This window comes from Salarias fasciatus (assembly GCF_902148845.1).
Source record: "Salarias fasciatus chromosome 23 unlocalized genomic scaffold, fSalaFa1.1 super_scaffold_20, whole genome shotgun sequence".
Lineage (NCBI taxonomy): Eukaryota > Metazoa > Chordata > Actinopteri > Blenniiformes > Blenniidae > Salarias > Salarias fasciatus.
The window spans coordinates 5,267,495-5,283,953 of NW_021941230.1; the positions used below are offsets into that span (position 1 = coordinate 5,267,495).

Genomic DNA, 16,459 nt, shown 5'->3' on the forward strand with positions numbered 1-16,459 from the left:
TCTCCTGTAGTACTCTTTCCAGATCTTTTCCTTCATGGCAGAATGTTGGATGCCATCGCCTTCGTCCACTCCTAGGTACCTGTACGTGCCTTCCTGATCTATCTCCTTGATGACGGTGTTGATGTCAAGGTCGATGTTAGTGGTCTTTGTCAGCCGACCTCTTTTTAAGGCGGCTTTGGCACATTTGTCGAGTCCAAGCTCCATCTTGATGTCATCACTGAAGGCCTTGACGGTGGCGAGTAGGCCCGTCTGTTGGTTGTCCTCTTTGGCAAAGGTCTTCAGATCGTCCATGTAGAAGAGGTGGTTAACTTTGCTGTTCTGTGCTTCGTACCCATAATTGGCTTTGTTGAGCAAGGTGCTGAGGGGTGCTAGTGCCAGGCAAAAGAGCAGTGGTGACAACGAGTCTCCTTGGAAGATCCCGCTGTTGATGTTGATTGGTCTGGATATTAGTGACCCGTTTGCATGATGGAAGTTCAAGGAGGTTATTATTATTATAATTATAATTATAATTATAATTATTATAATTATTATTATTATTATTATTATTATTATTATTATTATTATTATCAAAACAATATCAACAACATAATTATTTATTTTGAGTTATTACTTATAATTATTAAATTATACATTATCTTATATATTTTTAATTCTAACTAATGAAAATTATAATGATGACACTTAAGTTTTATTTTTAGATTTTATTTTATTTTTTGATTATTTTTACTCTCATTATTATTATTATTAGTTTATTTTTTTGAATTATAATTTATTTTTATTTGGCTTTTTTTTTTTTATTAATAATTAAAATCTTGCTCCAAACCACAAATAATTAAAGACTAGATCTTCAGTATCAATAAGCTGTTCTGCCGTAAATGATCACTTCCATTCTTTAAAGGGAACATAATGTGATTTTTCTGACTAACAGCTTTTGGGTTTTTTTTTTATTATAAAAAAGTAGAATAATTCATGATTATCAGGTAGAGGGAGAAAGGCTGGTCTATACCAGTAATGATTGTTACTGTTTATTCCCGTGCTGGATACTGCTGTGACTCCATGAGCATGACCTTTGACCCCTGTTAGCTCCCTGGATGTCTCTGATGGAGCTGTAAGAGTTCCTCCAAGAAAATTAATAAATTATGATTAGTTAGATTACATAATAAAGTTTTTTTCACCGTGGATTCCATAGTTTTGCAAATATAATCATTTTATTAAAAGTGTAATAATAAAAACAGTTCATTAAATTGATGTTCTTCATTTTTAAACTGTTTCCTCGCTTATCTCCCTGTGTTTAGTCAGTTTCTTGTCGTTTTTTCTCGGTTTTTGTCTGGAAAAGTCGGTTATTTCAGCCCCTTTTATCTCCTCCACGCACGAGGGGGCGTGGCCTGCGTGCCGCGTCATCTTATCAGGAAGCAGACTGACGCCGCGGCGTCACACCGCGGAGCAGCGCGCCAAGAGCAAGCGCAAGAAAAGTAACTAAAAGAGACGATTTGAGCCGAAAAAACGTGCTGAAAGTCGTCTGGTGTTGGAGATTGGCGTCTTTCCGTGCCCGCGCTGTCTCCTCGCGCACGGAGAGCAATTTTTACCGGAGGTGAGACTCCCACGAGTTCAGCCAAGGGCGACGGGCAAGGTGGGCGCCGAGGTCCGTTGAGATTTCGAGCGATTTAAGGATTTATTGCGTTTTTCATCAATTTATTGAAAGGAAACTCCAATAATTGAAGTTGTTTTAGAGTAACTGTGTTATTCTCTTTAATTCGGCGTTAAATTGGATGAATATAAATGTGTTTTAGCGGTTTGTTGTTTTGAGTTTCCACTGATAGTTTGCTGCTGTGAGCTCGGATTTCACGTGATGTCATTCAGAAGTCTGTATGTTAATTTGTACAAAATTGCTGTAATTTGATAATAATTCATGAATCTGGGACATTTCTGGAGGAAATCAGGCTTGAAATGGCAGATTTAAAGTCTGATCCAAGCTTTGGTGTTTTTCCCAGGTGTTGATCAGTCATGCCGGACGACATGTCTGCCCCCCTGATCCGGGACCGGGGCCCCGGAGGAGACTCCTCCGCCTCCTCCGAGCCCGGATCCCCGCTGATCGGCATCCTGGGGACCGGGGACTTCTCCCGGTCTCTGGCCCGGAGGCTGCTGGCGTCCGGTTACCAGGTGGTGGTGGGCAGCCGGAACCCCAAGCGGTCCGCGCCGCTGTTCCCCGAGGAGGTGGAGGTGATTCCCACGCGCCGTAATGACTGTTTACCTCTCTGTCTTTATGCTTTCAATTCCTGTTTATCTTCTGGAGGTGATCGTGTGAAACTTTTCTTGAATATTCTGTGTTCTTCTGACTTATTCCGCTATTTTTGACACGTTTCTCCTAAAAGTTTTGTCACATTTGAACAGTTCTGATATGAAAACGTGCTGCTTTTTAATGACATTCCTGCTATAATGGAGCTTTTTTTCAATATATTTTTTAATGTTTTCAGCCTTTTCTGAATTTTTTTGGCTTTTTCAAACGTTTCCAGTTTTGTTTGCAGCTTTTTTCAACATTTTTTATCTGTTTTCAAAAGTTTGCTCATTTGTTTTTGTTTTTTTATCAACTTTTCAAACTTTTTCAAACTTTTCAGCCTTTTCTCATATATTTTTCAGTTTTTTCAAAAAAATTTCAGCCTTGTCTCAAACCTTTCCAACTTGTTTCAGATTTAAATTTTTTTTGCAAATTTTTTCAGCTTTTTTTTTTTAAAATCAGCATTTTTATTTTAGCTTTTTCTCAAACTTTTCTAAATTTTTCAGCTTTCAGCTTATTTCAGCATTTTTTTTTTTTTTTAGATTTTTTCAAAATTTTTCAGCTTTAAAAGAATATTTTTATTTCTGCTTTTTCAACTTTTTGTGACTTTTTTTGACTTTCATCTAATTTTTCCAGCATTTTTTTCAACTTTTTCAGCTTTTTGTCAAACTTTCCCACATTTTTTTCTGCTTTTTCTGCAACTTTTCCAAAATTTTTTAGCTTTCATCTTATTTCAGCATTTTTCTTTCTTTCAGGTTTTTTCATAAAATTTTCGGCTTTTTAAAAAATATATATTTTTCTGCTTTTTCAACTTTTTCAGATTTTTTTTTACTTTCATCTAAATTTTACATCATTTGTTCAACTTTTTCAGTTTTTTTCTGAAACTTTCCCAGATTTTTTCAGCTTTTTCTACAACCTTTCAAACTTTTTTCTTCTTTTTTTCAGGTTTTATTTTTTATTTAAAAAAGGTATTAAAAGTATATCATTTTTTTCAACTTCATAAACTTTTTGTGATTTTCTTTTTTTTACTGTCATCTCATTTTTCCAACATTTTTTCAGCTTTTTCTCAAACTTTCCCAAATTTTTTCAGCTTTTTCTACAACTTTTCAAACTTTATTTCTTCTCTTTTTCAGTTTTTTAGATTTAAAAAAGGCATTAAAAGTCAATCTTTTTTTCAGCTTTTTAAACTTTTTGTGATTTTTTTTTTTTACTTTCATCTAATTTTTCCAGCATTTTTTCACCTTTTTTTCAGCTTTTTCTCAAACATTTCCAACTTTAAGCTTTTTTGAATTTTTTTTTCTAATTTTCCAGCCTTTGTCAACTTCTTCCAGCTTTTCTTCTCGTCCTTCATCTGCGTTCCAGTTCATTGTTTCCACCTCAGCGTTGTCGCTGTGCCTGGTCTTCATTTCTTTAACCCTCGGTGTCTGCAGGTGACGTCCCAGGCGGAGGCGGCCCGCCGGGCCGACCTGGTGTTCGTGGCGGTGTTCCCGGAGCACCACTCCACGCTGGCGGCGGCGGGGGCGGGGCTGGGCCCGGCGCTGGCCGGGAAGACGCTGGTGGACGTGAGCAACGGGCTGCAGGCCCGCCGGGACCGGGACGGGGACGGGGAGGGGGACGGGGAGGGGGACGGGGAGGGGCCGTCGCACGCCGAGCGGCTGGCCGCCCTGTTCCCCGACAGCACCGTGGTCAAGGGCTTCAACACCGTGTCGGCCTGGGCGCTGCAGGCCGGGCCGCGGGACGGCAGCCGCCAGGTGGGGAACACACGTTTTTTTGTTTCTTGTGTCTTTGTGCCTGCCTCTGCCAAGGCCCTCTCCAGACTTAAACGGGAAATGGCGAGGAATAAATAATACTAAAAAATAAATATTTTGGAAAAGAAAAAAAAAAATATATAAAAAAAAATACATTCAAGGAATTAAAATAAGATATAAAAAAAAAAATAAATCAACATTTTTCTTTCTGCCTCCACCTGGCAAGGCCCTATCCAGACTTTGGACGGGACACGGCGAGGAATAAATAAATGCTAAACAAAAAATAATATTCTAAAAAAGAAAATACATTCAAGGAAATTAAAAAAAAAACAGCATTTTTCATTTATTTGTTGAATTTTTGTTTTATTTTTCATAGTTTTTTTAATTATTTTTAATTTTTGTTTTTTATATTATGTATTTTTAATTTTTATTCATTTATTAACTTATGTCATTTTTCATTAATTAGTTTTTTACATTTATTTGTATTATGTTGTATTACTGTTTTAATTGTAATTTTTATGCATTTGTTCTTTTTAATTGTTTTTTTTGTTCTTATTTTTATTTTATTTTTCGCTATATCTTAATTGTTTAATTTTTCGTTATATTTAAATTTTATTTTTCATTATATTTAATTGTTTTTGCATTTATTTGTAATTTTTTTTTGTTAATGATTTTTTTTTTTAAATTTCTCGCCATTCCCCTCCCGTCCTGCAGGTGCTGCTGTGCTCCGACTGCCCCTCCGCCAAGCGCTCGGTGAAGCGAATCTGCCGTCGTCTGGGCTTCACGGCGGAAGACGCCGGCCCGCTGTCGGCCGCCCGGGAGGTGGAGGACCTCCCGCTGCGCCTCTTCCCGGCGTGGCGCCGCCCGGCGCTCTGCGCCGCCGCCCTGCTGGCCTTCTTCTACCTCTACAACGCGCTGCGCGACGTGGTGCAGCCGCTCCTCCTGGCCACCGGGGGGAGCCAGAAGAGGAGCCCTCTCTATAAACTCCCGGTGGAGACGCTGAACGCCTCACTGCCGTGCGCGGCGCTGGCGATGCTGGCGCTCGTGTACGCCCCCGGGCTGGCCGCCGCCGCGCTGCAGCTGCGCCGCGGCACCAAGTACCGGCGCTTCCCCGCCCGGCTGGACGCCTGGCTCCGCGCCAGGAAGCAGCTGGGCTTGTGCGCGTTCACGTGCGCGGCGCTGCACGCCGTCTACAGCCTGCTGCTGCCGCTCAGGAAGTCGGCGCGGTACAAGATCGTCAACATGGCGCTGAAGCAGGTGGGTTTTACCGATTTCAAAATAAATTTCTTATTTTTTAGAAAAGAATTTGCCTATAGCACAAGTGAAAGTTGTGGATTTTTTTGTAGGTATTTCAAAGTAAAAGTATTTTAATGAAAAAAATAAAGAACAAGTGGATTTTGTTTACTTATTTCAAAGTAAAAGTATATTAATTTAAGAAAAAAAAATCTGCCAATAGAACAAGTGGAAGTTGTATATTATTTATTTCAAAATAAAATTGTTTTAATGTAAGAAAATAAAAAAAAAATCTGCCAATAGAGCAAGTAAAAAATGTAGATTTTTTTTTACTTATTTCAAAGTAAAAGCATCCTAATTCCAGAAAACAAAACTGCCAATAGAAGGGTAAATTGTTGAATTTTTTAAAAACTTTTTTCAAAGTAAAAGCATCTTAATTTAAGAAAAAAATCTGCCAATAGAACAAGTGGAAGTTGTATATTTTTGTTATTTATTTCAAAATAAAATTGTTTTAATGTAAGAAAGTTAAAAAAAAAAATCTGCCAATAGAACAAGTAAAAATTGTAGATTTTTTTTTTTGCTTATTTCAAAGTAAAAGTATCCTAATTCAAGAAAAAAAAAATCTGCCAATAGAAGGGTAAATTGTTGAATTTTTTAAAAACTTTTTTCAAAGTAAAAGTATCTTAATTTAAGAAACAATCACAATAGGACAAGTTAAAGTTGTAGATTTTTTTACTTACTACAAAATAAAAGTATGATTTAAGAAAGAAAATATCTGCCAGTAGAACAAGTGAAAATTGTATGTTTTTTTAAATTTATTTCAAAGTAAAAGTATATTAATTTAACAAAAAAAAGTCTGCTGGTAGAACAAGTGAAAATTGTAGATTTTTTTTTCATTTCTTTCAAAGTAAAAGTATCTTAGAAAAAAATCTGCCAATAGCAAAAGTGAAAGTTGTAGAATTTTTGATTTTTCACAGTGAAAGTATCTTAATTCAAGAAAAAAATCTGCAAAAAAAGTTCAAATTATAGATTATTTTTGCTGGTTTCAAAGTAAAAGCATCTTAATTTATGAAAAAAACGTCAGCCAATAGAAAAAGTGAAATAGTAGATTTTTTTTAACTTTTCAAATTAAAACATCTTAATTTGAGGGAAAAAAATCTGCTAATAGAACACGTGAAAATTGTACATTTTTTAAATTATTTCACAGTAAAAGTATCTTACTTTAAGAAAAAAAATCTACCAATCAAACAAGTGAAAACTAGATTTTTTTACTTACTTGTTTTTGCTTATTTTTTACTTGAATTGAGATACTTTTACTTTGAAATAAGTAAAAAAATCTACAATTTTCACTTCTTTTATTTGCTGATTTTTGTGCTTTAAATTAAGACTTTTACTTTGAAATAAGTAAAAAAAACTCTACAATTTTCACTTCTTTTATTTGCTGATTTTTGTGCTTCAAATTAAGACTTTTACTTTGCAGATTTTTTTTTTTTACTTATTTCAGTTTTCAATTCTTTTATATGCTGATTTTTGTGCTTTAAATTAAGACTTTTACTTTGACATAAGTATAAAAAAATCTACAATTTTCACTTTTGTTTGCTGATTTTTGTGCTTTAAATTAAGACTTTTACTTTGAAATAAGCAAAAAAAAATCTCCAATGTTGAGTTGTTCTATTGGCTGATTTTTTTTTTCTTAATTTGACATACTTTTACTGTGAAATAGTAAAGTGTGGTTGATGGCTGTGTCAGGTGGCGGAGGGGGCGGAGCTCTGGGACGAGGCGGAGGTGTGGCGGATGGAGCTGTACCTGTCGGCGGGCGTGGCCGCTCTGGGCCTGCTCAGCCTGCTGGCCGTGGCGTCGCTGCCGTCGGTGTCCGGCGCCGTCAACTGGAGGGAGTTCAGCTTCGTGCAGGTGACGGAAAAAAAAAAAAAAAAACCCGCCGCGGAAAGAAAACTCCTTCTTCAGACATGAGATTAGTCATGAGCTGCTTTTGGAAATCCAAAAATATCCAGAAATCTGACACATTCTCCACTCGTCTGTCTTGTGCAGCCGTGAAATGTGGGAAATTTGCTCAAATTTACATAAAATCTTCTCATTTTAAAGCAGGATTTTGACCAAAATTCGGTAAAGAAATGGAAAACAATCTAATGAAAGCACCTGATATTTGCATTTAGAGAGTTTAAGCAACTTTTTCCAGGTTTTTTTTTTTCATAGCTGACTTTAGAATTTTCCACATTTTTCAGACAATTTTGACATTTTTAATAAAAATACTTTGACTCCCAGAAGAAAAAGCAATCCGTTAAACAGTGATCCACACAAAATGGAAAGTTCAGTATAAAATAGGATGGGATAAAAACATGTAGGAGGATTAAATGTGACTACTATAAATATAGATTAAATTCATTTTTAATTTTTAATTATTTAGGTTTTTGTCCGTAATGCATGTTGGGATTTACTGTATTTTACGGCATTTCATCTGTGAGGAAAGCAGAATTCAGCCTTTACAGGATGAATCTCAGTCAGGGGACATTCCTCTTCTCTACAGTTTATTTCACTAAGAAAGATTCTTCTCTATCGATGGCTCTATGCACTGATGTCTAGTGATCGATGTGCATACGTCTGTCACTCTGTGTGGATATCTCTGTCGTTCTATGCGCATATATCCCTGTCGCTCTATGTGCATAGATCTGTCGCTCTATATGCGCATATCTGTCGCTCTATGTGCGTATATATCCCTGTCGCTCTATGTGCATATATATATAGTTCCATGTGCATATATCTGTTGCTCTATGTGTATATATCAGTGGCTCCATGTGCTGATATCTGTCGCTCTATGCGCATGTATCCCTGTCGCTCTATGTGCATATGTCTGTTGCTGCATGTGCATATATCTGTCGCTCTATGCGCATATATCCCTGTCGCTCTATGTGCATATATGTCGCTCCATGTGCATAGATCTGTCGCTCTATATGCGCATATCTGTCGCTCTATGCGCATGTATCCCTGTCGCTCTATGTGCATATGTCTGTCGCTGCGTGTGCATATATCTGTCGCTCTATGCGCATATATCCCTGTCGCTCTATGTGCATATATGTCGCTCCATGTGCATAGATCTGTCGCTCTATATGCGCATATCTGTCGCTCTATGCGCATATATCCCTGTCGCTCCATGTGCATAGATCTGTCGCTCTATATGCGCATATCTGTCGCTCTATGTGCGTATATGTCCCTGTCGCTCTATATGTGTATATGTCACTCTATGTGCGCATATATCCCTGTCGCTCTATGTGCATATAGCTGTCGCTGTGTGCATATAGCTGTCGCTGTGTGCATATAGCTATCGCTCTATGTGGATATCTCTGTCGCTCTATGTGGATATCTCTGTCGCTCTATGTGGATATCTCTGTCGCTCTATGCGCATGTATCTCTGTCGCTCTATGTGCATATATGTTGCTCCATGTGCATATATATGTAGTTCCATGTGCATATATCTGTTGCTCTATGTGCATATGTCACTGGCTCCATGTGCCGGTATCTGTCGCTCTATGCGCATGTATCCCTGTCGCTCTATGTGCATATGTCTGTCGCTCAATATGCATAAATCTGTCCCTCTATATGCATATGTCTGTCGCTCTATGTGCATGTATCTGTCGCTCTATGTGCATAAATCTGTCGCTCTATGCGCGTCGGCCTGTCGCTCTATGTGCATATGCCTGTCGCTCAATATGCATATATCTATACTTATGCAGCTCTCCCTGCTGATTGGCTGTCAGCGCTCTGAGTGTAACCAATCAGACGGAGCAGTGGGCGGGGCCATGCTGAGGCTGCAGCAGAGTCATCCTGTTTCTGCTGATCTCTGATTGGCCGTCGGATATTTAAACAATATTTTTACTTTTAAAACAGCATGAAATACGACACCTGACCCTTATTTTGAAAACCCCTGCCTTGCAGTCGACGCTGGGCTACTGCGCGCTGGCGGCGGCCACGGCCCACACCCTGCTGTACGGCTGGGACCGCGCCTTCGACCCCGCCCAGTACCGCCTCTACCTGCCCCCCACCTTCGTCCTGGCCGTGACCCCGGCGCTGGCCGTCCTGGCGGGCCGCCTGGCGCTGGCGGCGCCCTGCGCGGCCCGCCGCCTCCAACGAATCCGCCGCGGCTGGGAGAGCGGCCGCAACATCCGCTTCGTCCTGCCGGAGGACGAGGACGGCGGCCGGAGCGACAGCAGCAGCGTGTGAAGCGAGAGAGCGGCATCGGGCGAGACAGGTCAACAGCAGCCTTGATAATCTCTAAATACCAATTTTCATTATTTTTAACTCGTTTTTGATGATAAAAGGACTTTTAATTTGAAGGAATTTTGGGCTTCTATTTTGGAAAGGTAGTCCATGCTGTCATTAACACTCATCAACCCATAATGATCCTTTTTTTGGTTTTAAATGTAGGTTTTAACAAAAACTTGAATTTTATTTTGAAGGAATTTTGGGCTTTTATTTTGGGAAAGGTTCGTGCTGTCATTAGCAATGATCAACCTGTAATTACCCATTATTTTTTAGTTTTAAATTTAGTTTTGTAGCAAAAATGTGACTTTTATTTTGTAGAAATTTTGGGCTTTTATTTTGGACAGGTCCATGCCAGCATTAGCACTGATCAACCTGTAATTATCCATTATTTTTTGGTTTTAATTTATTTATTTATTTTTTTTAACAAAAATTGGACTTTTGTTTTGAAGGAATTTTGGGCTTTTATTTTGGAAAGGTAGTACATGCTATCATTAACACTCACCAACTTGTAATGATACTGTTTTTGGTTTTAAATGCAACTTTTAACAAAATTTTGACTTTTATTTTGAAATGGCTTGACACTCTTGTTTTGACAGCAAGCAAAACCCATCCCTAGCTAATGGCGAAATCTGTTTGTTTTTTTTTGGTTTTAGCTTGATTTCATGATCAAAGGACTTTTATTTTGAAGGAATTTTATGCTTTTATTTTAGAAAGGTAGTACATGTTATCATTAACACTCAAAAACCCGTACTGATCCATTTTTTGGTTTTAAATGCAATTTTTAACAAAATTTTGACTTTTATTTTGAAGGGGTTTTGGGCTTTTATTCTGGAAAGGTAGTTTGTGCTGTCATTAACACCGATCAACCCAGTGATTCTTTTTTTATTTGGTTTTAGATTAAGTTTTTAAGAAAAAATTAGACTTATTTTGAAGGTGTTTGAGGCTCTTGTTTTGACAGCCATCCTTTACTGTTGTCATTGTGAAAAAAGATTATTTTGAAGGAGTTTTTATCTTTTATTTTGAAATTAATGAATGGCTAATTGCTACAATGTGATGTAAAAAGCTTTTAAGAGTCACTGAATGAAGGAACTGAGCTGCTCTCAGCTGAATGATGTCATCACTCTACTCCCATATATGGTCATGAGGGGGACGTGGAGCTAAAGTGAGTCAGCAGAAAAACAAATTGTCCGCAGACTCTTTAATTTTGGGCAAAAATTATAAAAAAAATGTGTAACTTCTGACACAAAAATTAATTATCTTTCCGTCTGAGAGACTTTGAGAGCATTTGGAGTTTTAGTTTTGACAGGAGAACCCTCAGTTTGGGAATAGCGCGAAATGCTCTCTCCCACTCTAACATCATGTCCCCCTCATGACCATATATGGGCGTGGAGTGATGACATCATTCAGCTGAGAGCAGCTGTAAGTCACACTGGCAGTTCTTCAATTCAGTGGCTTTTAAAAGTTTTACATAGAATTTTAGCCATTAGCAAGTCATTCCTTTCAAAATAAAATAAAAAAAAATTCCTTCAAAATAAGAATCATTGCTCACAAAGAAAAAAAAAAACCAGTAAAAACCAAAAAAAAATAGTGGATATTTTGGCATTAGCTGGAGCAGGGGAGAGCTGGCTGTCAAAATAAGAGCCTCAAACCCCTTCAAGATAAGTCAACTTTGTTAAAATTTGCAGTTAATAAAAAAAAAAAAAGGATATTTCGAGGTTGATCGATGTTAACGATAGCATGCCCTAACATTCCAAAATAAAAGGCCAAAATTCCTTCAAAATAAAAGCCTTTTTATCATCAAAAAAGACTTAAAATCATGAAATTGGGTATTTAGGGAGTAGCAAGGCTCCTGGTGATCCGGATTTCAGTTCGGCTCGGTCCAAACTGATGCCGCTTGCAGCTTTAATTTATTTCTTTTATTTATTTTTAGATAACAGCAGCACAAATCAGCTGTGATCTTTTCAAAAATTTCAATTAAAAAAATCTATTTCTGTTCAATTAAATACAGTATTTAATAATTTACTGACTAAGCTGCACATTGTAGTTGTTTTCTTATAGAAATGCAGATTTTTTTTCCTTTTAAAGTGCTAGTTTTTTTATGTGTTGTGCATTTTATTGGGATGAGTATCGTCATGAAATAATCAAACTTTCCAATTGTGAAACGTTTATTGTAAAAAAACAACAAAACAAAAAAAAAACAAAAATCAAACACTAAACTCCACATTTGATATTTTTTTATACACTTTTTATTCAACAAAATACAATTTTTTGACTAAAATCAAACCAAATAATTAAATCTGATTTTCACTTTTTAATTAGTTTAGCCTTAAAAAGAAGATATAGTTAAATATATGAAGCAGGAAACATGATGAATTCAGTTATTTAGATGTTTTTGTTGCAATTAAAACAACCAAAGGTGGTAAAAATGGACTAATTACACTTTTATTTTGGTGATCTGAGTCATATAAAGGACATTTAACATTTATTTTGTTAAAAAATCATGACTTACATTTTGGCAATTTTTTTTTCCATACTGACATTCATTATCAGTATAATGAATGTAAAGCGTCGCTACGGATGTGAGGATAAAGCGGAATAAAGAATGTTTTCTACATTTCTCTGCTGTATTTGTGGTTATTTTGAGGTCTGTGGAGCCTCAGCTGAGGCTGAATGGGAGGATGCTGCCATCTAGTGGCGCCTAGGAGGAATCACAATAGATCAAATGAGATTGATTCAAGTTATTTTTATTTTTAGCTGTGGTTTTATTTATGTTGATGCCAAAGTGTTAGACTTTTTCCAAATGAGTGAACTGTGAAACTGTTTAATGCCGTTCAATGCAGTGTGACCTTAAATTTGGAAATATTTTCCAAAAAAATGCTTCTATTACTGCTATAGTTATTCAAGGTTTTATTCATTATATATATATATATATATATATATATATATATATATATATATTCATTCACCACAGTGAGCGTACACCGTAGAGTTGTCTAAATATTTTTTTTTAAATTATTCTAATTGTAACAAAGTTGCATTGTGGAGTTGCAGTTTAATTTTATTATATTTATAATTTTTATTTTTATTTATTTTTAACTGTTGCGGCAGAATGACATGGATAATTTAAATTTTTGAATTTTTTTTTGACTGCAGAAAATTATTGCAACTTCCACTGTAAACTTTTCTAATTTATTTCTATTAACTTTCTTTTTTTTTTTTTTTACTGTTTCAGCAAAGTTACACTGTAGACTCCACGAGTTTTATTTTTCTTTCTATTTATATATATTTTTACGGGTGCAGCAAATTATACCAACTTGCACCGTTGACTAAACTATTTTTTCTTTTTTAATATTTAAAAAAAAAATTCATCTTTTTTGAGTGAACATCAAGACAGCAAATGTTATTTTTTGCTTTGTTTTTTGAAATAATGATTCAAACTAAAGAATCCTATGTACTTCAATTTCTCAATTTATTTTTATTATTTTGCTTTTTGTTTTTAATTCAGTTTTTTTGTTTTGTTTTTTGCATGGCTGATTTTAGCCTATTTTTAAAATGTTTTTTTTATTTTTTTTTTTTTTTTCTGGCATGGCCGACTTTTCCAGTTAGCCCCGCCCCCTGCTCCCTATTCCCTCACCTACTCTGTAACCACGCCCACTCCCCTCTAGCCCCGCCCCCTCCGGACCGGTTCTGCGACTCCCCCTGAGGAAGTCTTCATTCAGGGTGTGTTCCTCCTCCGGTGCAGACATGAGTGTAAGTCCGTCTCGTAACTTTAAAGCTTTTCGTTGATCCGAGTGTGTGTGGACTTTCAAAATAAAACGCCGTGGTCCCGTCAGGACGCGTTCCCCAGGGCGGTGGAGGAGGTGAAGGTCCTGCTGAAGAAGCCGGCCACCGCAGAGCTCAGCCAGCTGTACGGGCTGTACAAGCAGGCCACGGAGGGGGACGTCAGCACGGGTGAGAGAGGAGGGAGGGGGGGTTGAGAGAGGAGGGGTGAGAGAGAGGGGGAGGGGGGATGAGAGAGGGGGTGGAGGGGGGTGAGAGAGGAGAGGAGGGGGGGTGAGGGAGGGGGTGGAGGGGGGTGAGAGAGGAGGAAGGGGTTGAGAGAGGAGAGGAGGGGTGAGAGAGAGGGGGGAGGGGGGGTGAGTGAGAGAGAGGGGGAGGTCGGGTGAGAGAGGAGGAAGGGGGTGGAGGGGGGTGAGAGAGGAGAGGAGAGGAGGGGGGTGAGAGAGGAGGAAGGGGGTGGAGGGGGGTTGGGGGGTGAGAGAGGGGGGAGGGGGTGAGAGGAGGAAGGGGGTGAGAGAGAGGAGAGGAGGGGTGAGAGAGAGGGGGGAGGGGGGTGAGAGAGGAGGAAGGGGGTGGAGGGGGGTGAGAGGGGAGGGGGGTGAGAGAGGAGGAAGGGGGTGGAGGGGGGTGAGAGAGGAGGGGGGGTGAGAGAGAGGGGGGGGAGTGACAGAGGTGGAAGGGGGGAGGGGGTGAGAGAGGAGGGACAGGGTGAGAGTGGGGGGGGTTGAGGAAGGAGAGAGGAGAGGGGGGTGAGAGAGGAGAGGAGGGGTGAGAGAGAGGAGGGAAGGGGGTGAGAGAGGAGAGGGGGTGAGAGAGAGGGGGGAGGAGTGACAGAGGAGGAAGGGGGGGTGAGAGAGGAGGAAGGAGGTGGAGGGGGGTTGAGAGAGGAGAGGAGGGGTGAGAGAGAGGAGGGAAGGGGGGGTGAGGGAGGGGGGAGGAGTGACAGAGGAGGAAGGGGGAGGGGGGTGAGAGAGGAGGGAAGGGGTGAGAGAGGAGGAAGGGGGGTGAGAGAGGGGGGGTGGAGGGTGAGAGAGTAGGGGGAGGGTGGAGGGGTGATGGACCTGTCCCAGAGGGTGGAGTGATGGACTGGGGGACGAGGTGGGGTGACGGGCCGGTCCCAGAGGGTGCAGGTCACCATAGAAGGCTGGGCGGGGGAGGGTGACGGAGGGCTGGGTGGAGGAGGGAGCGGACTCACAGGGTGGGGTAGTGAGTCGGGTCCAGCTGCAGGCCTGCAGGCCCGACTAAACACTCATGGCGGCAAACGGACGTGAAGACGGGAAGGAATCCTGTCTTCACCCCTAACCATAAACCCTAACCATAAACCATAAACCCTAACCCCTAAAACTAAAACCCTAACTTTTCTGTATTTGTGACATACTGGGGCTTTGGTCTCCACAGCGTCTCTCTAAGTGGGCGAGTTTAGGAGGACCTGCGGTTTGCAGCTGGGTGGAGCTGGACGGAGCGGACTCTCAGGGTGGGGTGGAGGAGGGTGGAGGGTGGGAGGAGGGTGGGGTGAAGGGACATTCAGGTCAGACCAGTCCAGCGCCTCCAGATGAACAATAAGCAGAGACCTGATTGGAAGATTAGATGTTCTTCAAAAAAACATTTTTCTCTTGTTTTTTTTTTTTTTTTTTTTTTTTTCCTGCAGACCATTTTAAAGTCTAAATATATGAACATGTGAAAACAGGAACTTCTGACAAGCAGCTTTTCACATTAAGGCTCCCTGCTGGGACTTTAAATTAATCTAATTACAAATCATTTTACATCATGGAATATTACTTATTAAAAAAAATGGCATCAAAATGTGAATACAATTTTAAATAAGCTCATATTTTACTTTTTGCTTCTTTTATTTTTATTTTATTGTTTTAGCAATATTTATGTATTAAGTTGTATTGATAACAATTCCCATAACGTTTAGAAGTTTTTTTTTATTTTAATTTATAACTCTTTATTATTCTATTTTTATTTTGGTTTTTAATATTTGTATTTTATTATCTGTATGTATTATTATTATTATTATTATTATTATTATTATTAGTATTATCAATATTAATATAATATTGTTTATAACTCTTAAAAAACATTTTTGACATTTTACTTATTTTATTTGTGTCATTATTTGGCAATATTTATATATTTAGTAGTATTGTTAACTATTCACATGGCATTTAGCTTCATTTTATTATTTTACATAATTTGTATTTTTTGTTAAACTATGAATGATAAATTATTCATATAGCTTAATATATTTTACATTTTACGTGTTTTTTATTAATTTTCTAATTTAATTGTTTTATCAATATTTATGTATTCCGCAGTATTGTTACCACACATTATACATGTATTCTAAATGTAATATATGTTTATATATTATGTATTACATATTTTTTTTTTAATAAATGTTTTTTTATTGTTGTAAACAGTTCACATAACATTGAGCAGGAATTTTCAAAATATTTTATTTAATTGTATTTTTTTCTATTCAATTTAAATATATATATTTTTAATTAGACTACGGTATGTGAATTAAACATGTACGCTGATATTATTGAATAATAGAATTTTTTTTATTATTTTTTTTTTTAGCTCATTATTGAAGCTTTAAGTTAAATCTGACTCCAGCTTGAATTTCCCTGCAGAGCGTCCCGGGATACTGAACTTCACCGCAGTTGCTAAATGGGACGCCTGGAACTCCAGGAAAGGTGAGAAATAAACAACTTTTTAAACAAATCGCTCCACTTTAAAAAAAAAAACACCTGATGATCTGTTCTTTCTTCTTCTCAGGTCTTTCTCAAGACAAAGCGAAGGCCGAGTACGTCCAGCTGGTGGAGACGCTGAAGGCCAAATACGGAATCTAGACTTTCTGCAATCGTGGGGGAGAAATTTTATTTATTTATTTTAAGTAAAAAAATAAATAAATAAATAAATAAATAAAAAGTGACGTGAATTCCTGATTAACTGAAGATTAGACTGATCCGCAATAAAAAAATAAAAATAAAGTTCTCTTGTGAAATGAATTGTCTTCTCATCTTACAAACGCTACACTGCAAAAAATCCAAATCTGAGCAAGTTTCTTTGAAAATTAAATTAAAATTGAATTATAAATAAATATATAAATTACAATTAAATTAAAATAAATATA

The 16,459-nt window shown here is 38.1% G+C and overlaps 2 protein-coding genes across 6 annotated transcripts; both read left to right on the forward strand.

Moving 5' to 3' along the window:
• Positions 1 to 1,432: 1,432 nt before the first annotated feature.
• Positions 1,433 to 12,148, forward strand: LOC115383931 (metalloreductase STEAP3-like). Of its 5 annotated transcripts, XM_030086148.1 has the most exons (8): positions 1,433 to 1,630; positions 1,992 to 2,220; positions 3,706 to 3,867; positions 3,898 to 4,026; positions 4,738 to 5,280; positions 7,006 to 7,167; positions 9,208 to 9,343; positions 9,387 to 12,148. In XM_030086148.1, exons 2-8 carry the CDS (start codon positions 2,005 to 2,007, stop codon positions 9,545 to 9,547), a joined length of 1,509 nt encoding a protein of 502 aa, XP_029942008.1. In that variant the 5' UTR covers positions 1,433 to 1,630; positions 1,992 to 2,004; the 3' UTR covers positions 9,548 to 12,148. The 5 variants fall into 5 exon arrangements, with proteins under 5 accessions (XP_029942008.1, XP_029942006.1, XP_029942004.1 ...); XM_030086146.1 differs by having other exon boundaries at positions 1,433 to 1,642; positions 3,706 to 4,026; XM_030086144.1 differs by having other exon boundaries at positions 3,706 to 4,026.
• Positions 12,149 to 13,161: 1,013 nt separating this feature from the next.
• Positions 13,162 to 16,298, forward strand: LOC115383940 (acyl-CoA-binding protein-like). The gene is made up of 4 exons (XM_030086161.1): positions 13,162 to 13,284; positions 13,368 to 13,485; positions 15,957 to 16,019; positions 16,102 to 16,298. Exons 1-4 carry the CDS (start codon positions 13,279 to 13,281, stop codon positions 16,173 to 16,175), a joined length of 261 nt encoding a protein of 86 aa, XP_029942021.1. The 5' UTR covers positions 13,162 to 13,278; the 3' UTR covers positions 16,176 to 16,298.
• The last annotated feature ends 161 nt before the right edge of the window (positions 16,299 to 16,459 follow it).